At 38.9% G+C, this 26,610-nt stretch overlaps 1 protein-coding gene across 11 annotated transcripts in view; it reads left to right on the top strand.

The window, feature by feature from the left end:
- cplane1 (ciliogenesis and planar polarity effector 1) overlaps positions 1 to 26,610 on the top strand; it is a 43,695-nt gene that overhangs the window by 2,124 nt on the left and 14,961 nt on the right. For 6 of the 11 annotated variants that reach the window (XM_041255006.1, XM_041255067.1, XM_041255023.1 and 3 more), the window contains exons 5-40: positions 130 to 362; positions 965 to 1,071; positions 1,800 to 1,956; positions 2,108 to 2,211; positions 2,581 to 2,763; positions 4,792 to 5,047; positions 5,403 to 5,555; positions 5,654 to 6,384; positions 7,315 to 7,526; positions 7,833 to 7,913; positions 10,189 to 10,353; positions 11,843 to 12,016; positions 12,669 to 12,897; positions 13,395 to 13,546; positions 13,902 to 14,119; positions 14,293 to 14,457; positions 14,877 to 15,012; positions 15,132 to 15,241; positions 15,599 to 15,763; positions 15,882 to 15,993; positions 16,409 to 16,712; positions 16,942 to 17,929; positions 18,389 to 18,552; positions 19,059 to 19,219; positions 19,841 to 19,938; positions 20,157 to 20,245; positions 20,547 to 20,621; positions 21,043 to 21,232; positions 21,368 to 21,643; positions 21,809 to 22,597; positions 23,656 to 23,834; positions 24,017 to 24,104; positions 24,621 to 24,678; positions 24,819 to 24,953; positions 25,539 to 25,613; positions 26,376 to 26,465. In XM_041255006.1, coding sequence (XP_041110940.1) covers positions 130 to 362; positions 965 to 1,071; positions 1,800 to 1,956; positions 2,108 to 2,211; positions 2,581 to 2,763; positions 4,792 to 5,047; positions 5,403 to 5,555; positions 5,654 to 6,384; positions 7,315 to 7,526; positions 7,833 to 7,913; positions 10,189 to 10,353; positions 11,843 to 12,016; positions 12,669 to 12,897; positions 13,395 to 13,546; positions 13,902 to 14,119; positions 14,293 to 14,457; positions 14,877 to 15,012; positions 15,132 to 15,241; positions 15,599 to 15,763; positions 15,882 to 15,993; positions 16,409 to 16,712; positions 16,942 to 17,929; positions 18,389 to 18,552; positions 19,059 to 19,219; positions 19,841 to 19,938; positions 20,157 to 20,245; positions 20,547 to 20,621; positions 21,043 to 21,232; positions 21,368 to 21,643; positions 21,809 to 22,597; positions 23,656 to 23,834; positions 24,017 to 24,104; positions 24,621 to 24,678; positions 24,819 to 24,953; positions 25,539 to 25,613; positions 26,376 to 26,465 — 7,602 coding nt within the window. The remainder of the gene's footprint in view (positions 1 to 129; positions 363 to 964; positions 1,072 to 1,799; positions 1,957 to 2,107; positions 2,212 to 2,580; positions 2,764 to 4,791; positions 5,048 to 5,402; positions 5,556 to 5,653; positions 6,385 to 7,314; positions 7,527 to 7,832; positions 7,914 to 10,188; positions 10,354 to 11,842; positions 12,017 to 12,668; positions 12,898 to 13,394; positions 13,547 to 13,901; positions 14,120 to 14,292; positions 14,458 to 14,876; positions 15,013 to 15,131; positions 15,242 to 15,598; positions 15,764 to 15,881; positions 15,994 to 16,408; positions 16,713 to 16,941; positions 17,930 to 18,388; positions 18,553 to 19,058; positions 19,220 to 19,840; positions 19,939 to 20,156; positions 20,246 to 20,546; positions 20,622 to 21,042; positions 21,233 to 21,367; positions 21,644 to 21,808; positions 22,598 to 23,655; positions 23,835 to 24,016; positions 24,105 to 24,620; positions 24,679 to 24,818; positions 24,954 to 25,538; positions 25,614 to 26,375; positions 26,466 to 26,610) is intronic. The other 5 variants (XM_041255014.1, XM_041255032.1, XM_041255051.1 and 2 more) reach the window with 5 other exon arrangements.

Here is a 26,610-nt window from a genome sequence, read left to right as displayed (position 1 = left end):
AATAAACTGGTAAAAGACTTTTACAGACGGTTAGGCTCTGGTGCCCTCCAGAGGGGAAGGAAAGATAGACCTTAGAAAATAATGTAATTTAATTTGAAACGAGATGAAGTGTATCGTTTTGTTTTGCAGAGTGCTCAATGAGACTCTGCTTACTTGTCTCTGGAGATGGGAAGCGGGTCCTCCTTGCTTCTCCAACAGGACTCACTTTTCTCTGGGAGAGCACTGAAAACAGAGATTTAGCAGCTGTACCTGGTCCTGCAGTCACAGGAAGATGGTCACAGATAGATCCTGTTGAGACCGTGATCTTGCCTACGACTGCAGATAAAGAAAACGTGGTGCATGGCATTTTCATTAAAGAAGAGGTGAAAGAATTTTTAAAAATCTCCATTCTCAGCTGAGCACTCAGAATTTGTGGGTTAGAGGTGTTACAAGTTTCATATTTCTAATATTAGTTGAAAATAACATTGGGGCACTGTTTTATAAAAAGTACCATATGGCATGTATTCTGTAAATGTATTTTTCTTGATCCTTTCTTCATCTGACTTTATAGTAGACCTAAGATGTCTGTATTGTGACTTTTTTGTTTCTGGAAGATTCCAGAAGAAAAGATTTGATTGTCTTTTTAGGTCTCTCTTTGTAGTAATGCTTGCACTATTGAGGTATACATCTGCTGGCCCTGCGGACACAAAGTGAATAAACTAAAAATAACTAAATGAACCTTTTTAAGGCAGTAATTATCCCCTGCAAAGAGCATATAGTAGAGGTGGTTTTATGTATGTACATACATACATAATGTCACACTTCACTTTTTCCATATATCTGGGGAACTGGTTATCTTTTGCTAATGAAACTTGGTATTAAGATGATTTAGTTATTGAGACTGTCAGATTCTGAGACCCATTCACCTTACATTATGCTTCGTTTTATTCCTAAAAATCCAAATTTTTGGTACCTTCTCTTTCAGACAGTTGGGGACTGTTGCTTCTGTTCATTTGTGTTTACTTCTGAAGAAAAGCTGGTTGTGACTCTATTGAATTTACAGTGGTATGAAAATGCTGAAAGGCATTACAGGTAGGAATCACCAAGTAGTTCCCCTTCGGTAAAATTGAAATAAAGTGGTTTTAAAATCCAAAATGGAGAAAATGTTCTGATAAACAAGCATTTCATGCAATAAAACACAAAAAGAAAACTCCAACAACAAACAACATTTTCATTTGTGTTAGTTATGGTAACTTGTGGTCTGAGTGAGTAAGTGGAGAGTATATAAGACCTAAATCTGTAGTCTGACAGGTAGTTGTTTGTCCGTACACAGGCATGCATTTTGAATTTAACTAGAGAACTGCTTATCCAGTTGTGATGAAACTGGCTAAGGACATTTTTTTAGTGATTGAAAGTGAGAGAATGTAGGTTTCTATTATGTGAAGCAACACTTCTAAGTAGGCAAAGGTTTTGGCTTGTGCCTTCTTCAGTGAACTAGCCAGAGCATTTTCTCCTTGACCTAGTCTCATATAAGTCTTAATTTATGATTGAGCATTTTTAAATTAAGAATGATACAAGAATATGCCTGTCACAGCTACATTTTGTAAGAATACCTAGAGAACCAATTGTAATAAAACTTGGTTAGATCTTTTATTAGAATCAGGGGATATATGGAGGAACATGTGCGCATATAAAACTTACAATTGTACATATAGTGGCTATAGATCATGGTGTTCTATGTTTTTCATGATGTTAATAGCTTTAATTTTAACATATTTATATGTTAAAGTACTTTCCTTTTTGTTTTGTCCTAATCGTAGCTCTGTGCCATACAATGTGCAGTGGGTAACCCAGAAGTACCCCCTGGCTAGCCTGCTTCCAAAGTGCGATTCAGTGAAGTCCAGAGGTGCTCTGGTAACGTCTTTTTCAGGAGATGGGCTACTCTTGGCTATTGCTTTAAATCAGAAGGATCCCAAGGTAAAAGTATAGAGAGGAGAGGTCTGCCATGTACTAATATATAGTATATATCATTCAGGAACATTACACACAGTTATGCACACACACACTCGCACATGAAGCATGGAATTCATACCCATAATCCTTTTATTAACTTTAAATATTTTAATAGGCCTCCCAAGTCCTATTTGTGAGCACTGTCAACTTTATAACCATCTCAAGCAGTCTGAAAGGTTGTGGCAGCAAGGATCTCTCTGTGCCTTCAAAATATGTCAGGTAAGTACAGCAACATGGTTGTTCTTTTAAAATATTCTGTATTTCAACTTGAAGGAGTAACCTGGTGCTTTACATATGTACATGTTTACGAGAACAATTTGAGCCCCATCTATGTTTGAATTGAAAATAAGGAGGACTAATGCTGCTTTCTTTTTTAAAAAGTCAGAATTTCTTTATGTTGATAAAGGCAAATGCACAACAAGGGTTGTAATTTAGTCATTGTGTGTAAAGTTTGAATTTCCCAGTTTAACAGACAGAAAATCACAAAGGGGATCAGATGGCAAGAAAACAACCTATACATAATCTTAAATATGATAGATCCCAGGTACCGAAGATGCCCCCAGTACTCCTGTTGTCTCTGGTTTGTAGGTCATACTGGGTGGGTGATATGAGCTGGACTCCTGATAGCCTCTACCTGGCCTGCATGCTGAAACGAGGATCACTGGTGTTTGTGACTCGCTTGGGGGACCTGCTCACTCTCACTACTTTTGGCTGCTCTATGGAGTTTGGCCCAGCAGAGTTTATTCCTCTTCATCCCTTGATAACTTACAGGTGAGTCAAATTATTTTAGCGGAGGTTCACGCTAGCTAACAAATGAGCATTTTGATAGTATATTTCCATTTTTACTTGTGCATAGGGATTGATAAACTACGTGCTATTTCATGGTGTCTTATTAACAGTCTTTAACCCATGTACATACTCATTTTTTTATTGACTTGTATGAACTATTATGCACCGTCAGAATGTTCACAACCAATCAGATCACTCCGTTGCCGTAGGCTATGTCATGATACACTACAGCGTTTGATTTCTGTAGTGTATGAAGTGGAACTACTTTAAGCTGGGTGGGGGAAAAAAAAATACTGCCATTACTACGGCAACCGTGAAGACTACCTCAGAAGAGAGCAAAGTAAAAAGCAAAAATGTCTAGATTTATTCAGGTATCCTGGGGAGGGGGAAGCAAAAGAAAGTAAACCAAACATGTTTTAGGGTACTTTTTTCATAAAGTAACAGTATATAATAGCGATGATTTGTTTCTAAGTGCAATGAACACGGAGGATAAAGATTCCAAATTCTAAAATAATGTCTCAACAGGCCTTGTTGTTTATTTGAATTCAGAATGTTTACCTCATCGTACACTACGCTTAACAACAAAATATCTCTTAACTATACATGTAATGTGATAAATAGTATCCAATCTGCAGCCAGTTGACATGTAGTTATTTTTTATCTGGAAACTCAGACTTTTTGTTGGGTGCCTAAAGTAGTCTTTTTTAAAGTTAATTTTGTGTCTGGATGGACTGTTTCTTTTAATTTGGGCCACAGTAAGGGTGTGTGTGTTACAGAACAAGTAAGTGGATTGTTAATACAAAAAAAATATTTTTGTATGAGGCAACTATTGAACAATTTGTCTTTGCTATCTGTTCCATTTTTTTTTTTTTAACTCCCAATCTAATAATACCTCTTCCTCTTTGTCCTTATTTCAACTGTATTTCTGTTTCTTCTCTACATAGTCTTCTGCTCTTTCTTTTCTTCACTTTCACCTGCTGAACATGGTCATTGTATCATATTTACCATGTAAGTATAGTAGTAAGGCTTGTATATAGGCCATAATATGGTTTGCCTATACAATCTGTTTGGAGTAGAAAGTACAGAGTGCAAGCAGATAAATTCCTTATGTTAGCTGAATAGCTGATGTTTTCATTAGACTGAATGTGCTTTTAGCAATTCACTTTCTATGGTTTAGGCTGTCATAATGACACTTTGTTAAATATGTAGTGGTTTCTTTTTTTTAATGAAGAACTAGCATGCCTCATGCAATTCATGATTTGTATGTTCTCTCGGTTAAAAAGACACTCGTACAATGTTATTCTCTGCACATGCATGATTTGTCCTAATGTTCTTTTTATGATTGCAGCAAGCACATAGTTAGTATTGTAATGCTTGAGTGATTATCAGTGCCACTGCTGTTTACATAATTAAAATGGACCCTGCCGTGGTAAGAAGCAACATATTAGATTTGTTTTAAATGAGCATGTCACTTTTTATAATTAATTTGTTATGTCACTTTTTTCTGTTTATTTTACTTTTCTGTCTCTTTTTCTAAACGTTTTCCTACTGTAGTAATTGCATTCCTATCCTCCCTCACCAGCCTCATTTCTAAACGTGTTTCAGTGTGTGCACATACTGCTGTCTTCCACTCTACTTCTACTAGAGAGTTAGTGTCAGTAATGGGTCAAACAACCACAACACACAAGGCCATTTAGAATTAGGCTGTTTTTTGGTATTACTGTCATCTTGCTGGGAAGCCCTCCCTGTGGGTTTGAAAACTAATTTAGGAAAGTGGAACAAACTATACAAATCGTACTTGCTGAAACCTGTTTGCAGTGGCTGGATTGCAGCGGATGATGAAAATGATCTTTGTAATGCATGTGTAATGGCGTGCTGTGATCTCACGACACACAGAATATCATATCTGCTATCCTGGTATAAAAAGTTTAATAAATAAATCATAAAGTTATCCGGACCCTTTTAATTTTGTCTGCGCTTGCTGTTCTTATTTATTGTTTCTTTCTCCAGGCCCCCACAGTCTGTCCTACAGTCCCATGACTCTCAGCACTCTGTCAGCTCATGTGCCTCTGTGAATGATCTCATGAGGCAGCGATTTTCTGTGACGTCGCACACGCGCCTGCCCTACCTCATCGTCTCTGACGGCTACATGGTGACTGTCCTCAGAGTCTCTGGCAACTCCTCGCCTTCTGCCTTCATTAACTCCATTCTGGTGGATACCACAGAAAGGCTGGAGAAAGCCAGACGCACACTTTTGGCAGCTCAGGTGCAAATTGGTTTATCACTTCAAAAAAAGTACTGTGTTCTCCAAGATATTGTGAAAGGAAATTCTGAATTTGAATTTTTAAACAAAACATGAGACCACAAAGGCACACATGCGTAGTCAAACTTCTTTCAGTTCTTGAGATCCACTCATTCAGTTGAGGTGAAACTTATCTAAGGCTGTCAAAGTTATGGTCACCTAGTTTTCAATGGGTTTATGGCCTAGTTGGACATCTCCAGCACTGCTCTACTGAATTTGATGAAATATATGATTGATTATGTACATTCTCTTGTGGTAATTTTTCTGAAGAGATATAAATGTTTTAAATCTGTATTATAATTTTATTACTCATTGTTAGCCAAAGGAAAGATCAAGATTGCAGTTCATGAGTTCCCTAAAAGTCAGCACTCTGCAGGATGCAAGGTGCAAGGACTCCACATTGGCTACTATACCCCGATTCCTGCAAGATGATGAGCCTGCGGGTCTTTATGGTAAAACAGCAGATTCTCAGGTAAAGTCCATTGCTTTATTTGAAAATAAATCCATGGCTTATTTTGTCAAGAGATGCTTTATCATGCCATGTGATTGTGCTTGTTTTATGATGTGCAGCGTGGTGAAGATGAATCTGATGATGGCAGCCCCTTCCCTAGTGAATCTGCTGTGGATGGGGGTCGGCTGGAGTTTGCCTCCATGTTTGACACTATCCATGCCAAGCCTGACTCCGCAGCCGATACCAGCGACACCTTCGCAGAGCTGGGGCGCGTCCAGAGGAACATCTTGACAGCGTGGATCGTGGGAGTGTCGCTGGGGAGGGTGGAGCAGAAGGATCTGCTCTTGAGACACACCATCCGCTGTTTTGTCCGTTTTGCCCACCTGATTCAGTTCATGGACTGCCCCCTACCCACTTCTGTCAAGACCTTCGGAGACAGAGCACTCAAAAGGGCAGTGAAGAAAGATCCATGGATCTATCGAGTCCTCCGCCTCTTCAAACACTTCCTCACAGCCCTGTACTGGGACATGGCTCACAGGCAGTGCTTTGGTCTGACAGTTGAGCTGACCAAGGAGATTGTCCAGCTCATCCTTTTCCCACAGAACGACTGGGCCTCCTCTCAGCATCTCTCAGGGTGCCTCTTTATTTTGAAACTGACTTCCCAGTACCTTAACACAATCTATGTTCCCCGGGGTGGCTTCTGTCTACTGACATCGCAACAAGGTGCAGACAATGTGTCTGATTCATTCGCAGTCCCATTCCTGCAGGATCAAGGGGACATTCAAAAACTGTTTGCCTTCAGTTTGCCGTCATCTCAGACTGTGGGTCACAACCAGCAACCTTCTAACAGGTAGGGTGCTAGCATGGGTAGTGAGGGGGAAAGCAAGGTGGAAAAGCAGAAAGCCTCCTCCTAACTTGCTGCTTTAAGTGTCTTTAGGATATATGGAGCATAGATTTCACAGTGGAAAATTGGAACAAGAAGGCATTTATCAAAGTTCTGATTTATTTAGAATTTAGCCTTTTAACTGATGAGCATACCATAAAGCATAAGTGCTGAGTTTTCAAATTCCCAGGGAAAGATCAGTCCTGTAACCCCCCCCCCCATGGCCACTACAGCCAGAAATGTAAATACCACGCTGCTTTATTATTATATTCTACATGCAAGAAGCATTAAAAAAAAAAAAAAAAGTGAGTCTAAAAGTACACATATACAAGTCTAATAAATTAAGTCGTTTTCCTATAAAATGAAATTAAAGTAACGGTCATATTTTAACATTTATATTACACATTGAGAATGTTTACTTTCATAAAGTGCCATCAAACTTATGCAATTGATTTATTAATATAATGAAACTGCTAACGTTACCTGTAAGTAATTGTTGTCTTTATTTGTTGTGCAGTTAATCTCCATTAAGAGAATCAAACTAGTTGCACATCGCTGCTTGTATGCAGATAGTTTAATTAAATGCACCATCTCTACTTCCATTAAAAGTTAATTTGCTGTATTTATGCAATATGCAATTCATGTAATTCATGCCTGGTCCGCTACCCTTTTTTTTTTTTTTAAATAAACCTTACTATAGCCGCATTATGGAAACGGATAAAGCTTTTTATATGCAGATAATGTTTCAGTCTACCTTAAGTAGTAACACCTTATTCAGGAAGAAATCTAATACATTACTTAAAAAGAAAGAAAAATGTCTGCTTCTTTCAACAATGTCGAAGCATGTTGGTGCTCTCAAATGTTATTTTCTTTTTGTTTTGTTTTTTTTGTGCACAGGCTGGCTGAAGTCTGGAAGATGCTGTACCATCAGACGCTCCTCTACCGGGCCAGTCTCCAAAGACAGGCAGTCCAGCAGGGCAGTCACCCGGCTGACCAAACACTACAGCACGAAGAATCCTGGACCTCTTACCTCCTAGCCCAGATCCAGGCAGCACTGCAGGCAGCTGGGCAAACACTAGGGAAGAGCAGGAAACTGAACTCTGTCGCAGGTTTGAGCCACAAGTTCACTGTTATTCCATTAAGGCATACATCAAAGATTTTGACTGCCCTTGCTTAGGAGTTCATTCATACATGTAATGTTTTTATAAATATTAATTTTAAAACGATATCAACAGTTTATGGCTGTGTAAGCTGCTGATTTTAGGTTGTGCAGTTGTTAGGTCTAATTTACCAGATGTTGCTAAAGTGATTTGAGATTTTAGCTGCAGAATTATTTACCATTCTGTGGTGTTGTTCAGGTATTCACATTATAGACACAATGGTATGTGTGTTAGCAAAACCTTTTCCTTTTTAAGGAGAGCATAGTTTTTTGCTTGGATCCTATCCTGGGTGCCTGCAGATCTGGAGGGCCACTCTACAGGAGGAGATGGTGAAAGGTAAATTAACCAAGCTGTAAATAATAGAGCAATATGGGTGTAGGATTAGTGCTATAATACATATGTCTGTCTGATCCTCACTGTGATGCAACTTGCAGGTATGTCTTAAATAAGTACAGTATTATACAGACTGATATGCACACAAGATGTGTGCACCAAGTAGGAGTTGGTTCACCTTGTTTAATCAGTTGGTTAAAGTGATGAATTAATTACTTTGTTAGTCACATCTTGCATTCATGAAACGCATTTCTTCTCTATGAGCTTAATTGTTTCGCGGTCTTAATAGAAAAATCTGCGGGGCTCCCTAGTGGTGCATCCGGTAAAGGCGATCCGCATGGAGTGCAGGATGCGCCCTATAGCCTGCACAATAGGACAGTATGCGTTCGTCTTAGCCGCTCCAAAGCAGGGGTGGTAGTGGTGAGCTGAGCTTAAAATACAGTTGGATACACTACCAGTCCAAAGGTTTAGAACACCCTCATTTTTCCCAGTTTATATTAAAATTTAAGCAGTTCAAGTCCAGTGAATAACCTGAAATGGTACAAAGGTAAGCGGTAAACTGCCAGAAGTTAAAAAAAAAAAAAAAGTTTAGGTTACCAAAACCTGAAAAATAATGTACATTTCAGAGTTATACAAAAAGGCCTTTTTCAGGGAACAAATAATGGGTTAACAACTTACAGCTGTTCTGCAGCAATGGAAGTAAATTAAGCTTTGAAAGTTGACTTTAAGAGTCAACTTTCAAAAGAGTTTAAAAGTTGCTTTTAATCTTTGAAAGCTAACAATTTCTACAGGTGTCCCAGCTTTTGTTGATTACTTACAAACCCTCTGTCTGTATAAAAGCAGTGTTGGAACAGACTGTGTTACTACACCCTCTTAAGCATTATTTGGACAGTATTGTACTGCAGGAATTAGTATATTGCTATCATAATGGCGAGAAAAAGGCAATTAACAAAGGAAGACAGACAGACCATTATAACCATTAAAAGTGTAGGTCTTTCCTTTAGAGAAATTGCAAAGAAAGCCAAGGTGTCAGTGAGTACAGTTTCCTACACCATCAAAAGGCACTTGGAAACTGGAGGAAACTCTGACAGGAAGAGGTCTGGCAGACCCAAAGCCACAACAGAATCAGAAGACAAGTTTCTGAGAGTCCACAGCTTGCGTGATAGGTGGCTCACAGGACAACAGCTTCAAGCACAGCTTAACACTGGTCGAAGTAAGCAGGTCTCAGTTTAAACTGTGAAGAGAAGGCTTCGAGCTGCAGGTTTGACAGGTCGAGTGGCAGTAAGAAAGCCATTGCTAAGATGGAAAAATAAGAAAAAGAGGCTTGCCTGGGCCATGAAGCACCGCCAGTGGACTACTGAAGACTGGAAGAAGGTCTTATGGACCGATGAATCAAAATTTGAAATCTTCAGTTCATCACGCAGGGTTTTTGTACGCAGTCGAGTAGGCGAAAGGATGGTTCCTCGGTGTGTGACACCAACTGTCAAACATGACAGGAGGAAGCGTGATGTGAGGAGGAAGCGTGATGGTCTGGGGCTCTTTTGCTGGATCCAGAGTTAGCGACTTGCACAAAGTGAGTGGCACCCTGAACCAAAACAGCTACCACAGCATTTTGCAGCGCCGTGCAATACCCTCTGGTATACGCCTAGTTGGTCAGGGGTTCATCCTACAGCAAGATAATGACCCAAAACATACCTCCAGGCTATGTCAGAACTACCTTAGAAGAAAAGAACAAGACGGTAGGCTTCAAATAATGGAATGGCCAGCACAGTCTCCAGCCTTAAACCGCATCGAGCTGGTTTGGGATGAACTGGACATTAGGGTGAAAGCAAAGCAACCTACAAGTGCAACACATTTGTGGGAACTTCTGCAACAGTGTTGGGAAGAATTTTTATTTGATTTCCATTGTAGAAAGAATGCCACGAGTGTGTTTGGCTGTTATATCTGCAAAAGGTGGCTGCTTTGAGTCAAAAATTTAGATTAAATTTTGTTAAACAAAACGATTCCATGATTTATTTTTTATCTCCCAATTGTTTGTTTGTTCTATGCTTTAATTTCAGAGTACACTGAGACATTAAACTGTGTAAATTTCAATAAAAACTGGAAAAATTGAGGTGTTCTAAAACTTTTGACCGGTAGTGTATGTCAAATTGGGAAAAAGTGGGGTAAAATTAATTGGTAACACTACATTTTTTATAAAAGAAACAAAAATAATAATACAAATCTGCGAGCTACTGTAGCACTCTTTCTAAAACATATTTTCCCTTTCTGTTCCCAGATGGTAAAAGAGCCTGCTTCCTGCAAACCCGGTATTACTTGGCGATCCTGTTCTCTCACTTGTACCACTACAATCTGAGTGCAGCCCAGGGGCTGTGTGACCACTTGGCGAGAGAGGTGCTCAGACGATCCCAGCTGTACTCTGATGACATTGAAACATTTACAGGTGTGCTCTTGCAATGAGAGTCTCTCTTACATGTTGGAACCTCTCTTTGTTTCTACCACTTTTGGGGTTTTCTTGTATAGACACTATATTTCCTTTATTCTGAGTCTCATTAAGTATTGATATCATTATGTAGAGTTGCAGACAAAAGTTTTTGGCAGTTAAAAAAATAAATAAATAAAAAATAAAATAAAAAGATAAACCACAAAAAGTTATTTCTATAATGTATAATTGTTCTATTGAATGATATAAATTAAAGTAGAGGTTCAGTTTTAGAATAAAACAACAAATTATTATATAACGTGCATAAAATGACAAAAGTATTTGGGCAGTCAACATGTTTCGTATGAAACCCATTTGTTGCTAATTATTGACAATTGAGTGAAAACCAACACCTGATAATTATAGAATAAATTAATACATAATCATCAAGTGCGAAAAATAAATTGGAGAGTACAGCAATGATCTCCAAAATGGCAGTGGTATAACTAAACGATAAAGGAGAAACTACTAGAAAAATAGCAGAAAGACTCGGTTTACAGAAAGGCACTGTGTGGGCTGTTATTGACAAACACAGGAGAACAGAACCTACTGCAACTAGCTCCAGGTGTGGAAGACCAAGCAAGAAAATCTGGAAGATGAATCATTCAAGCATCCTGGCAAAGTCCTCGGATTACTGCAAAAGATTTGACACAAGAATTGAGAGGAGATGGTCAAGAAATTGCAAGATGCAAACCTTTGTTAAAAACAATACACAAAAGAAAGCGATTGGAGTTTTCCGTTGAATACTTGAAGAAGCCTGATTTCTTCAACCAAATTTTATGGCTAGACAAATCCAAAATATACTAAAACAATGAAAAATACTTTTTTTCACCAAGAAAGCAACAATATGTTTTGAGGAATGAGGCGAAGAGATAAAAAAAAACAAAAATAACAAACATGTTCATCATGAGCTGATTTCAAAAAACAAACAAAGACTGCGAGCTGTAAAGGAAGCAAAGGGAGGGCACACAAAATACTAATGCAAGGGTGCCCAAATACTTTTGTCAAAGGATGAAATTAGTTTTTTGCATGTTATTTTTCATTTTATGCATGTTATGTAATAATTTGTTGCTTTATTATAAAACTGAACCTCTAATTTATATCTTTCAGTAGAACAATTAGAAATTATAGAAATCACTTTGGTTTCTCTTTTTTTTTTTTTTTTTTTTTTTTAAACTGCCCAAATACTTTTGTCCTCGACTGTACACAGTATTTAATTTTATAACAATAAACAAAACGTTTTGTCATTGAATTTTCTTTTAGTATATTCTGTATGGATAGTTAGCGGCTGTAAAGTATCTGACTTGAGTGATACAGTGGATCAAAGGTTTTATAAATATATTCTTGTTTGTCAACACTGAATTCCAGACAGATGGTACAAGTAGTTCTCTTTCTGCTATTGTTACCATTAAAAAAAAAAAAAAAAAACTATATATTTTTACCTATTCAGTGGATGAATGCCATGTTCCTGAAACCTGGTTAATCAAAGACGTACACAGTGAGACAGCCTGTGCAGTGATTCAGTCCATGGCCCGGTTCATGGCTGCCTATTTCACCAATCAGCCGCTGTACGTGCTTCCTCCTCACAACGTAGACATCTTGCCGCCACTGCAGAGTAAGCCAGGTAAGCGCCATTTGTAGTAGCTCATTTCATGGTTGATCTTTCTACTGCTATTTTTACATTGTAAGTTAGTGCTTCAAATAAGTATAACCTTTGAGTTACTGTAACAAGGTACTTCTGTCAAAGCTGGAATTGCCAAGGTGTTACCTTGCTATTGAATCTAGCAGTAAAACATGTGTACTAGAAGTAGTGTACTGTCTAACTTCATTTGATGTTTCAAAAACTGTTCAGTCTGAACAAAACTTCTTTGTTCATTTATGATTTTCTTAAGTTTTGTTTTCCTTATCTTTTAAAAGAGGCAATCCTGACTCCCGAACATAATGGTCTTAGACTTATATTCTTCTCTCTCATTTTCAGGGTTTAGGGGTGGTGGTGGGAAATGGAGGGGGGGAGTGCCTTCAGGTGTAGGACAGTCGGGGTCTGAACGAATAACTACTGTTCGGTGGTCTTTGGTGTCATGGGTTATGATTTTCTAGTTTTTGTTTTCCTTATTATTTAAAAAAGGGCATACCTAGACGTTTTAATTAATTGCTTCGTTATATCTAATTATTGTGGTTTGCCCTCAATATATATATATATATATACCCCCCCAGAAAATACTTTGTATACTCAGTTCTCGGTTGTTGTGGCTGATTCCCCCTATTTCTGTTTCCAGACCCCCTGCCTCGAGTTATTCCCCTGCAACACTCTCTCGTTGCCAACATCGTGCGAGACCAGCACCTGTCTGCAGTGTGGACAGTGGAGTACGCCCTGGACTTGCTGCTGATTGGTGGTTTGGTACCAGAGGCAGCCTGGTTGGCTCACAGGCTTGGAGACTGGAAAATGGCTGTCTCTTTAAGTCTAGCCTACAACCTTTATTGTCAGAGCAATTTGAACTTATCAGGGTACGTTGCAAATGCTGCTTCTAAAAATACAAATAAAAACAGTATGCCATTGAATTTGCAATCAATGCTCATTCCATTAGCAAGAATGCACTATACATTTGTATACATGAGAATATATGATGAGAAATGGCTGAATGCAATGAACATGAAACCACAAGCCAGCTGGTGAAAGTTTTCTTTTGTAGGCATCACTTTCTCACCACATAGTAAGTCTATATATTTGTACCCTCATTGGTCAGGTTTCTTATCAGAGTTCAGTCAGAATTTGCTAGTTATTATTCCCAAAGAATTATTGTCAAAACAAATGTTGTACAGTGCTTATATTTCAATGTAGTACTATTGTGAGTATGTAAAGTTATGGAGGTGCCTTAAGTTTTATGTGCTGTTTTGAAGGTAGAGCTCAAGTGAAGTAGACAAATGTTTTGACTTTAGTCTGTCAGTGGTATTAATATCTTTTGTTACATGCAAAGCTTTTAATAACAAATATATGTTTACAGACTTAAATGGAGAGAACTACACCTTCCTTCTGATCTACATCCAACACAGATTTTTCAGGACAAACTCCAGTCTCTACTTGGGAGACAAGCAGACCCTGAAGAGCCAAACAAGTCTCCTAATACAGCGCCAAAAAACTACAAACAGTTCACAGGTATTTTCAGAAATAATTAATTTTTTAAACAGTTGATGTAGACTTTTCTCAGAGTCCTAATCTTGTTGAATAGGCGAAAAATACTGTTTTTTCTTCAACAACGTAGTAACTTGGTACTGTATTGTAACTCATTACATTTCTCTGCATATTAGCAACTGTGAAATGTAGGTAAAGTTTGCTAAATATTAAGTTGATCTTGTTTTCTGTAAGTCGAATGTGTTAAATTTTGGAACCATATAGTGTCTTTAGCACCATTATTATAATAGCAAATTAGTAAAGGCAAAGTTCATTTAAAATATACCTGAACCACCTATTTGAAGACATCCCAGCTAAGGTCTTTTTTTGTCATTCAAAGACTCCATTGAAGAGGAAGATGCTGACTTGCTATTCAGTTCAGTACAGGAGATACTGAAGGCAGCAGTCATGGCTGATGCAGACATCCTCTCAGAAACCTTTGACTTACTGATGCAGACTGCCAAAGACCTGACTACAAAGCTGTCTGGGTTGGTGCCAGATGGGCTGTATCTCCCAGCACCGCCTCTGTATTGCCCCCAGCCTGCTTTAGACAATGAGGTTTGTTATAGGTTTATAAAAATCACACCAACAAAACACTTCTGAATAGGCATAATGTTGCCATGATTATCTCTTTTGTTATGTACTATTTCATGATAGTTTTGGTTTAGTCATGCACAGATATTCATCTACACAGGAGGATGGGGTTGTCTGAATTCTCTTGTTTTTGCCAGGCTGGTGCATTGGATCTGGCACTAACAGCAGAGCTGGTTTCCCGTCAGAGAGTGTCTGGTGTGCTTCAGAGGGTGCTGCTGCTCTTCAGGGCAGCTCGCTGCTCCCTTCCGTCTGCACAGTGGTACATCCAGAAACTAAAACACAGCCGCAAAATCATGAATAAGGTGAACCTCCTCTGAGCACACTATTTGTAAACGTTCTAGACACAATTGCTTATGTTACAAACGTATAACCAGATCTTTAGTGGTTTGCAATTTTATTGAACACAAAAGTACTGACATTTAATTTCAAAATCAAGATTATAAACAGTAGGGGTCTATTTTAACTATTTAAAACAATCTTGGCAAACTATACAGAGATGCCAACCTAAGGGGACCATTAAACCTATTTTTCTTTTTTTCTTCTTTTTTATCTTGATATATATTAACAATTTCTTGAATATAGTATACAAATACAATATAGTATACAAATGCAGTTTAAATAATATGTGTATATATATATATATATATATATATATATTTTATTTGTGTAGATTTTAATTGCAACTGTATTTTAGACCACCCACTGATTTTCTGTTTTATAGATTCGACTTAAGGGTTCTCAGCCTCAGTTGAACTCTTTCCCAGACTCCCTGCATAAATATGCAAGCAGGAGAGGTTTCTTCATGCCAGGACCCAGTGGAGATCAACAGTCTGACCCAGTGTCAATCCGTGCAATAAGTATGAGCCCATCTTTTTATTGCATTGTCATTACAATAGAGTCCAAAGCACCAACACATTTGAATGAAATGCTTACACAGATGCTTTGAAGTTTCATGACAATTTTTGGTTCTTGTTAGGTACTTTCCGTGAACTTTGCAGCCTGTGCTGGATGTTCCATGTGCGAGAACAATTGTCAGCAAGCTGTAGGAGATACCAGCTGGCAAGGAACAGTGCGAGGGACCCAGAGGTACTGTATGAATTGACGGTTATTTATGTTTAAAGTGCAGCTGCTTTTCCAGGGTGGCTTCGGTAAGAAAGGTACATGTACAGGGTTGTTGAATGGTCAGTAGTGATCAGAAATGTGTTGCCCCAACTGGCAAGCTTGAAATGCCTCAGCCTAGCTCCCAGATGATTCTTTATTGGCATTAGTAGCAATATCTATGAATGTGTATGCTGACTGAACCTCTGTTAAGAGGGTAGTCCATCTACAACAGCAATTAAGTCTTAAAACTTGTAACACTACAGTGTTACTTTATCAGGGGAAATGATGGCAAGTGACTAGTCTCTTTACCAAAAGCATGCCCCCTTACTAAATTTCTTTCAGGGCTATGTGGGAGCTGTGGAGTATGATGCTGGGGTGGCTGAGCACTGTCTTGATGCTCTGGAGTGGGCTTGTCGCTTGCTGCCCTTTGCTAGGTTTATGAACGCTGAAGAAATCACTCAAGATGTAATCCTAAGCCTCGTGGGGGAATTGCCTCCAATAAAGAAGGTACAAACAAGTGAACAATAATGAAAAGGTTTCATTTCATAACTTCCACAATAGGGAAGACTATTATGTTGGCTGTTCCAGTTCTATCCAGTATTAATTACGTGTGCTACTGGTCTAGGTGGCAGAGGTCCTTGTGAAAGTGTTTCCTGAGCAGGAGGATTCTGTACGAGTTCCACTGAGGGAAAAGTATAACTGTCTCATGCAACGACTAAGGCATTCCACTGTCAAAGGTAATGCTGTATACCATCCCATACTTTCTTATTGTGAGGCTGTCCATTCATCCCTAGATTCAATTAAAGCCTTAAGTGTGTGTTTTCTTGTCTTGTTATAAGCGGTATAAATGGCAGACATAGTTGAAGTTGTATGTGAAGTTCCATGCAGTATTTATAGTACCTACACTAGGATTACATTTTAATTCAATTTTCAGTTTTAAAAAGTGCCAAATAACAAAACAAACGACTGTGATGAAGAAAATTGACTGCATTTTTCTGTAAAAAAAAAAAAAAAAAAAAGTGGGAGTTTTTGCACTGATGGGTTTCATTTACAATTTAAATGAGATAACAGCGTACTATTTCCTATTACTATTGAAGAATACCTTCTTATAGTGTATTTGTTCCTGTATAAAATGCCTGAATGTGTTTCCAGGTCCTGAAAGAGAAGAAATGATGTCAGTTGTTATCCAAGGTCTTCTGAAGCAGAGATGCAAACAGCTGAAACGTATAGCGAGAAACATTGGTCCTGTGGAGTTTCACATCTGGGAGAGGGCTGAGGAGGGCATGGCAGAAAATGACAATCCCCTCTATGACAGGTTTTCACTGGGGACCAGCCTGAGCCAGAGCACTTTAACTGACTTTGGGAGACCTCAGGTATACAGTGATGACACAGCAGATACCATTTCAGAGCAACTGCAGGGAGAAGACAGTAGGGATAAAGTTGCTATAAATCAGAGGTACGTCACTATTGGTGAGCAGTTATATGTCTGTTGTGATTAAATGCCACGGGTAGTGGCAGAACAGTTCAGATTGTTCAAACTTTGTTGAAACGTAGTTAAAGGTTTAAGAACAGATGGAGGTTAATTGTTTTTACACACAATGCGAGCATTAGGTTGTGTGTTTGTACAGCATGGCTGGTATTCACTACGTCTGCATTAAAACTCTGCTCTTGATGTTGTTTCACAGCATACACAGTAAACCTCAAAGTATGGATCTGATGCCTGATAAAAAGAAAGTTTCAGATAAACCGAACAGAGAACTAAAGCTGAATGTTGAAAAGAAGGGGCATGTGCTGCACCCCCTGGCACTACCTGTAGTGGGATCCTGGGAGTTTGAATGTGATGACGATGAGTATGTTCGATTCTTAGAGCTATTCTTGAGCTACGTGCTGGAGAAGGGTCTGGTAAATAACCAAGACCCCGGCATTCCCTTCCTCTCCTGCTTCTCCTCGCATCTCCGAGAGCACGAGCTCAACTCCCTCCTGTTTGAGGTGCACACCACTCTGAAACGTCGGCAGAACCAGAAGAAGGGCAGCAGCATCTTCAGAGCTGGCAGCTGCTATCACCTGGTCCCTGGACCTCCCCATGCTCCTCTGGGGAAACCAGTGTCTCTGCACAGCGAGACCTGGAGTGCACAGTCAAGCCAAAGACCATCTAACTCTATGACAGATCCATCAAAAAACAACCTGAATACTAATCAGTATTTCCCTGGCACTCATAAAGGCAAACAGAAAGGTTTGTTCAGCCTTAGGCGGCAAACATCGTCCCCTCCTCGTCAGGATGGTTCCCCAGAAGCAATGCTTACCCCAAGATCTGTTTCATTATACAGCCAAAACACTTCTGATCCCTTGTGCTCCACTCCCCGGACGCCTCAGACTGAGGGCTACGTTTATAAGGCTTTGCTGCCCAAGGATGTGGACCCGCCTATGGATGAGCTGACCCCAGAGCTGCAGTCCCAGTTCAGGCTCACAGGGAGGCTGCTGGAATGGATGATTCGGTGGTCGGACTGCAGGCTCCTGTGTGGACCCAGTAAAGCACAGAGGCTGCTGGAGTACAGCACTGTGATCCGAGTGAAGGCTTCGGCACCGGCCATTCTCAGCTCTCTCTGGATGCTGGAGAGGAGATACTCAGCAGGGCTGCTGGTGGACAAGCACCTTCATTCAAGGGTAAACCAGGTGTTCAGAAGAGACTGATTTTAAGGCACTAGTAATGTACATGCTTTTTCAATAATTATTGCAGTGTATATGTTACTGTTAAAGTAAAAAATGAGTTAATATTTGCATTATCCAGTAGTAGTATAATTCTGCTAGCTAATGCAGATATTAAAAGGATCCCCTGAGTTCTAACTTAATTCTAACATATATAGTCTATTGATTTGGAAATATTTTTTTTACATAATATATACAATAATTATAAAAATAATAAAGTTGTTGAACACTTTCACGTGGGCGTCCTTTTAATAGTATTAGTATGGTCCAAAAAGTGTTTTCAGATGCTCATTCATAAGTGCTTTGTTTGTGATTATTAACCGAGGTAGTTGGCTAGACTTATTGGTGACACAAATGATTCTTTCATTTATAATTCTAATTTATACTTGTACTGTTCAAACTTGACGACAAATTTTCCTCCCTCAGGTTCCAGAAAGAGAGTATATCGTAGCTCCAGTTTTCCAACAAGAGCCCAGGTCAATGGTGGAGAGGGAAAGCAGTGTGGACACTGGTTATCCTGCATCAGCTGAAACCCCTATCACTCTTTTAGACCAGGAGATCTTTGAGTCACAGCATGGGCTTGATACAGAGTGAGTAAAATACAAACTAGCACAGTGTTTCTTTTTTTTCTTAAGCCCCTTTCATACTGTTGCTCCTACCAGGGTACATGATGGGTGGACGAAGTAACAAACAGCCACACCTGCATGAAGGTTTCACTTTCTCGAGGAACATTTCTGTTTATCCATATTTCTGTTAATTTGAGACACACCATGAGCTACATTGCAGCAGGGATGAAGAAACATCCAGAGAAGTTTGGATGGAAGTGTCCGTAACAAACATGCAATCTTGAAAGCCTGAACAGATGAAAGGGTGGTCATGTGAACGTTGCGGCATGCATTGGGTATGCACATTGTGTACTGGCTTTTGTCACCCAGGTCGACTGTGCTTCTTCAACCAGCAGTGTGAAATGGCGGCCTGTGCCGAGCATGCCAGTGTGAAAGGGGCTGTAGTGTATCCTTTGTATTTTATACTTTGAATCTAGAAACCTGCACTTTCTCTCCCCGTTCACCCCCCCACCCCACCCCACCCCCAATAGGAGGGCTTCCGATGTGGACGAAGGCCATAAAAGTAGAACCAAAGATATAAGCCCTTCCTTGAACTGTGATCTGGAAGAAGTCGCATCAGATTTGGAGAGTAAGGATGAAGAAGATGGAATGCCACTGGAGGAGGAATTAAATTTGCATTCTGTAGAAGAAGGTAAGAAAATAAAATAAAAATAATATATATATATATATACACACACACACACACAGTGCCTTTTAAAAGTATTCAGACCCCTGACCAATTCTTTCATATTACCGAATTACAAATGGTACATTGAAATTTTGTTCTGTTTGAGTTTCAGTGTTTAAAAATAAAATATCAAAGAGAACGAAATTTCAGTGTACCATTTGTAATTCAGTAATATGAGATAATTGGTCAGGGGTCTGAATACTTTTACAAGGCACTATATATATATATATATATATACATACAGACATACACACACACACCTTGTTATGTCTCTGTATGCAACAAGCAGAGACATAACAAGGTATGTTTCAATTCTCCACATTAAAACATGTGTTAATATGACTATGTATGCAATATTGGATTTCTAACCTCAATTTCCTGCCCCTCCTAAAACCTTCTAGTTTGAAAAAGGATTATGACTGGTTCTCTCTTTGAATCAGGTTAATTGTCCCATGTTGTTCTACATGTTAATTATCCTATTACAGTGCAGATAAATAGTTGCAATGTACATAATGTATATACTTTGTATTTTGTATGTCTTACAGTTTTGGGCTGGTGGTCTGCATTTTTTTGTTGTTGTTGCAGATGACAGTGGTCCTGAAGATGGCTCAGAACATGTAAGCCCCAGTATCTCTGTGAGCATTAAGACTGCTCCGAGGCCAATTGTTGCAGAACAGGAAAAGGTTGGTAATAGCGTAGATCAAGAACTTGTGAAAAGAAATTCACAAGAAAAGAAACCACAAAGTTATGTAGTGTACGCAAAATGTAATAATGTGTCCTGTAATAAGGTGTGCTTTTAAATTAATTCTATATATAAAAAAAGTCAGCACTTTTGACACTTTAAGAAGTACAGAGGTGTAATTAATCAATCATTTACATCAATTACTTGATTTTATTTTAGTCACAGAGATTGACACTTTCGGATTTGGAGTGTCCAAGAACTTTTCCTGCAAGGGAGCAAGAGTTGGAACAGATGGTAGCTTTGCCACAGTGAGTAAAAAAGGACTGTGTAAAATGCTTGTGAGGTGTTTGCAGGATAGCTTACTCAAACAGTAGAGCTGGGAGTGGTTGCCATGGTGAGAATGTAAACAGTCACTGTTGATGACTCTGCTGTTAGATGTGTTGCTGTAATGGTCTGTGGGGGAGAGTGACCAAATCCACTTCTAAAGCACAAAACAAGGTAGAAGTTGAAAATAATACAATTGCTTTTCAAGTTCATATCATTTTTGATATGCCAAAACTGGGAACGGTTATTAAGAATTATTGAATTTGTTTCTTTATTATTTTATAGGGCTGAAGGGACAAAAGCTAAATCAAGTTTACCAAACTCTGTGTCTGTTGACATGGCAGCTGCAAAGACATCAAGGTGAGTGTGAATGTCATGGGCATGTATGGGGCTCCTCTTAGTTTTGTAAGGGTATTGTGGACAGCAGTAGGGATGAGCAGGTGAAGAATTAGCTGAGTATTGAAAACTCCACACTGCTGTGCTTTGCTGCTTTCCTCAACCAGAATTACAAGCAAGTTGACCCCAGAGTGCCACACCTTCTATAAGTGTTGTGCATTAGCTTCTCTTTGTCGTGGAAGCTCCTGCCCATCTCTCTGACTCCTATCAAACTCATTTTTCAAACAGCTCTAAACATGATATTATGATATTAAAACAAAATGAGAGGAAACTTGTTTCTTTTATTTGTTTCTTTTGAACCACATTAATAAAATGGTGGATCACAAGAAAACTTCATTAAACTTGGTTTGATATTGGTACTTCTGTTAAAATCTCTTATTTTCAGCCCTGTAATAGGTGGAGAGCCTAGCCCAGCTTTTCCTGTCCAATTCCATACTCCAGACCCAATTCCAGGCCTTTCATCAACCACTCTTCCAATTGGGGAGTCTCAAAGAAGAGAACCCAATACACAGCTACTTGCTAATTCTGAAGCTGTAAGGCAAATGTTACAGGATGAGATGTTCAGGATGGTGCAGGTGAATGATTGTACAATACTGTAGTTTCCAACAAGAAGAGCCACATTTTTTGTACTAATTTTAATTTTTTTTTGTGGGGAACCAGTTTGTTTAGAGGTTTTAAATGTTAACCCAAGTTTATTTTTGCACTTGCAGCTACAGCAGATCAATTTCATGAGCCTCATGCAAGTGGTTGGTTCATCATTTATGAATCTTCCAAACGTACAGCAAAATCTGCAGCAGACTCAGTCCAATCAAATGAATGGGAATCAGCCTTTAAATCTTATCAATGAAAGGCCAAGGCAATCCACAGGGGTGCAGCATAGAGAACCAGCTCCGTGTAACCAACAACAGTCCTCCCTAGAGAAACACGCTGGTAGCTCCAAGAATTTGAATGCAGATGATCAGAGCAATAAGGAAAATATTGCACAGGTAATGTTACAGTGGCATTGTTGTACTGTGGTAGTAGAAATATGATGGGAGACTGCCTTGTGACTTAGCTTGGTTCTCTTTTTAAAAAAAAAAACAAAAAACAAAAAGCTTTTCACTTCCCATGGTTCTTTCTTGTAACATACATGTGTGTGTTGATTTTTTTAGAATCCTCCGCCATTGCTCTTGCATCTTGACCCCCCACAAAGTCAACCGGAGAGTGAAGGTTTGATCCCAGCATCTCAGGGATTGCTTACCACCTCCCCCAGCAAACGCAGGGTTCAGATGCTGGTGCCGCCGTCTGACACCCAGCAAACTCCCACTCTAATTCCACCGGAAAAGACATCAGGCAGGGCAAAAGGCCTGCAGCTGCTTAAGCTCCAGCCCCCAGATCAGTTCAAACTAGCCGCTCCGTCCGTGAAGCCTTTCATCCCTTTGCCACGGGGCCCCGCTCAGTTCCTCCCACAGCCTCGAGAGGCCTGGGCCCCATCATCATTAGCATCTGAGCCAGAGAACAATCCCAGACTTCATCCACACTGGAAGCGCTCTGGGCCACCATCCCACCTAAATTTTAACCAGTATGACCCGGAAGCCTTGAGAAGAGCGGAGGAAGACAAGGCCAGATGGGCAGAGAAGGTTGCTAAAGAGCCTCCTAGACACCTAACCCTGGAGCAGTACGAAGGGAATCAGCACCGGGTCCCTAGTGGAAGTCCTGAGAGGAGAGGGACAGGAGCTCAACCCCTTGTGCCACCTCATCCTCGACACACTCCTTGTCTTGGACTGCCTCTACTGCGTTTTCAGCCTTCTGTGCATCAGCTCTCCAGTGCCCGTATGTTTCCAGAGCTCCAGACAGCTTCACGGACAGCACCTGGAAGACCTTTCCCCACAGGATGTGCAGCTCCAGTGCACTGTCCCAGCCTACAGATGCTTCAGGCTAACCACCCCCCTACTAGCAAGGTAGCATTGACTATTTTAGTCTGTACTTCAAAACTGTGAATTGTGTATTCCAGTATAGGAGTGTTTTTGTCTTCACTTCTTTTAGCGGCTCTGCATCTGTTTCATAACTGGTTTAACACAAGGCATCAGTAATTAAATACATTTCTTACATTATTTTTTTATTATAAATTGATCACAGTGAAATGGATAATATAAAATGAAAAAATCCTAATCTGAAATATTTTAAATGGTTTAATGTAAATGTGATATGAGGGAGAACAATTTTGTTTTTTTGATATTTTATATGCAATAACTAGAATAAACGACTAAAAAATGACTAGAATAATTTTTGATGGTGGTTTATTTTCATTGTTATTTGTGTTAATTTTAAATATGTGATACCTTAGTATCTTAATATATGACAAATGATATCCATTGGCAGGTGGATTACGGCATACAGTACATCAATCATGTAATATTATTTTAAAATATTATAAATGTTTATGATAAGCAGGGTAGAAAACCGGAAAGAATATTGTATTGAAATAAAGTATTGATCCCTACATTTATTATTTAAGGTATATAACTCGCTTCTTTGTGCAAGTTATCATGTCACAAAACTCCCATTATAGCTTATATTAAAGTCAAAGAAAGGAAAATGAACAATAGGCATTACCCTTTTGGTGTTTGTTTTGTGACATGAGCATTTGTTTCTTGAACAGTAGTACTGACATACAGTCTTCAGTGCAAAATTACTCAAGGTTGCATGCAGCCCCAGACTTTACTACTGCAGTTAGTAAGCAAGTAGGTAGCAGATATTTTCGCATTAATGTCATTTTTTAAAATGTATTTTTAAATACAACTATGCAGTTGGAAAATAAGTTCTCACCAATGCCAAAGTTCTTTTTATTTTTTATTAAAATCAACTTTTGTGGCACACTTCAAAGAGAAGCCAAAGATTCAAAGACTGTTGAAGTATTTCCTACTACATTACTGTGACATCATTATAAAGCACAGAAATGTGGCATCAATTGATTAGTAATATAGAAAATGTTTTCCTTTTGTATTACAACCACAAGGTTCTTCCACAAACACTTCCTTTCCGACCTCCAAAGCTCATCCCGGTTCAGGAGCTCCTTGCTTTTGAACAGAGCAGACTGAAGCATGGTTTTGAAGAAGCACCTCTCAGACATCTGCAGCTTCTAAAGGCAGAGATCGAGCCATTTGAAAGGAAAACTGGCTGGGATTCACTAAAAAGGTGAGATCCCGTTTTGAAACTTGATGCTGTGCCCTGTACTGCCTATTATGAGCTGCCTTGAAATATTGACATTACGCGAGCAGTTTGCTCTAAAGTGTTGGATAGAACAGCACAAATTAAATGTGCTGTAGCTCATGTTTTGAATATCAGAAACAGTCAACATTTTATTTTCTTTTACCCAGGCAAAAAAGACGAGCTGATCAGAGGCAGGAGGGGAAAAAGGCAACAGTCACATTCAGACCAGAGGACTCAATTATTCTCCCGAAGGAGGTAAGTTGCACCAACATGAGATATGAGACAATGAACATGTTTCCATTAAAATTATATTATAATGATATGTGTATGAGTGTGTGTATTGTGGCATGGCATCCCCACCATGCTGGTTTGTGCCCTTAAGCATTAGACACAGACACAAGAACTGTCTTCACTCACTTTTATTAACAAATACAAATAAACGAAACACTGGAACAAAACAAAAGCCTAACTTCAAGCTGGAGCACTTCCCCAGTCCTTAACTATAATCCAGCTAAGCTGTTTACCGGTCACCAAAACACTTGTTACAAAAACAAATTACACACAGTACACATCGCCTTCTCTTCGTCAGGTCTAACCACACAGGTATTACCCAGGCTTCACACATTTAACCTGCTTATTTATACCTGCCTGCGTAACTACAGGCAGGTGTCCCTCATTCCATTAGAGCCAGCTCTAAATTCAAAGGCTTAAAAAAAGTTTTCTTCTTCTTTTTTCTCTTAAAGTAAACAGTTATTTTAAATGTATTTTTAGAAAGAAGTCACAGAGCCATCAAGATCCCAGCTGGGAGAGGGATTTGTCATTCCGCCTGGTGAGTACCAGTGCTATAAAGATCTTTTTAAACCTTTTACATGTCCCTCTATTTTACAGCACTGTTACTTTATGCATTACTTGCATGTGTCTGTAGAGACAGTTTCAAAGTGCTTAGTTCTGATTTCCGGTTGTTTTTAGGTTCTTTTGATTCGGTGTTGGCTGATCAAGCATTGATTGCAGGACCTGTCCCCACCTCTGCTGAATTACATTGCTTCGCTTCAACAAAGAAAAAACCTGCAGATATACAGGACGCCAGCACTAATACTGAACCTGGTACTACAACACTGCATTTAATAATACTACAGAAAAACACATCTTTCTGATCTCAGTAAAGCACTCGCTCACAATTACATAACTTTTAAATTTAGTATAGTGTAGCTCTTCCGTGACAGTATGATGATGACATGGTCGTATACAGAGACAAAAGAGATGCCTCTCTTGACAGAGTTTGCCAAGTTGTGCAGGTGACTGCAGTAATCTTTCCAATAAGTGCTCAGCTGTGAGAGCTAAGAGGATTTTCCAAATTTAGAACAGGAAAAACTCTTATTTAATCATAACTCTTTGGACACATATTAGAACCTTCTTGCTTATCCAGACATGGGAAAACAATTATACAGCATATTCAAAGAAACTCAGTTGACCAAAATGGAAAATAATATATCTGGTATGACATTACAGAGAAAATACTACAGTATATACAGGATTGTACTACTTTTTAGTATATTTTAGCTTTTTTTCTGAAAAAATCATAAATGCTGAATTTTTTTTTTTCTGTTTGTGAAAAATCTAACATTTTTGGTTCTCTTGATTAATCTTGATTAATCTACTTTTTATGTTGATTGCTATTTCTGTCTTCAGCTCCTTCTCCTTCATTGTGTGCTGACCGCAGAACAGCTGCAGACATTCAAGCTTTGCAGACTTACCCTCCAGTTTGTAAGTCTGACTGGCCTTCATTTCACTTTTCTGACTTTTCTGCAAATATTGGTGCTTTTTCTATAAATAATTTTATTTTGCATCACTGCTTGTATGGTATGTTTAAAAATGTATAACCTAACTTTTCATAGCACAGAATATGCTGTAAACTACCCATCCCATAATAATCTGAATTATAGGTAATTTAGAGCACTTTATTCAGGTATTTTGAATTCATACAAAATTGGAACATAAGTTGTCAAGTCATCTTGGACAATATTTGTCTTGGTTATCATCTTTTTTGGCTTTTGCTTTTCAATTAAATATTTAGTTCAGTTGTATGCATATTTGCAGAATAAGATTTGGTTGATTTCATATTTTACTATTTTGATTTGCCTTTCAATTCGTTTCTTAAGAGTGCCATCGATCTTTTGTATAGTTTCTCCAAGTTGTTGGCAGTAATTTTAGCGTAGTTACTGAAAATTGGCACTTAAGTCACACTTCGGTTTCCGTGATTTAAAGATTTACATTTGTTGACCTTTCTCTACCAATTGTGGATTTTGTCTCGTTGTATACATGAAATTAGAATGCAAGTAATCTGTGATAGGTACTGTGATGGAGAATCAAAGAGTAATACAAAAACATCACAGAAAAAAGGGCATCAATTTCATGGAGTCTGTATTTCTTCTCATCTCAGACTGATCTTCAATCTTTATGCCTGCTAACTGTGATGGGCTATTAAATAATTGTGTTATTAAATGTAATCTCCTCCCTTTTCTAAAGCTGTGATACCATACAGAGATGTTGAAACTGCAGCACAAGTGCCTGTCATTGACACTGGGAATAGGCCCCTTATCACTGCACTGGATTCAGGTGTGACCTGCTAAGCTCCTCTCTTTACAGTTGTACTGTGCATTTCCCATAGTTTACCCTGGTTTGCCATGTTTATCAAAATGCTTTAGCATACCTCCCAGTTTTTTTCAATGCTTTCCTCTGCTTTATCATGCATTTGCTATGC

The sequence above is a fragment of the Polyodon spathula genome, chromosome 1 (genome assembly GCF_017654505.1).
Source record: "Polyodon spathula isolate WHYD16114869_AA chromosome 1, ASM1765450v1, whole genome shotgun sequence".
Lineage (NCBI taxonomy): Eukaryota > Metazoa > Chordata > Actinopteri > Acipenseriformes > Polyodontidae > Polyodon > Polyodon spathula.
This window is presented reverse-complemented; position numbering and strand designations above follow the sequence as displayed.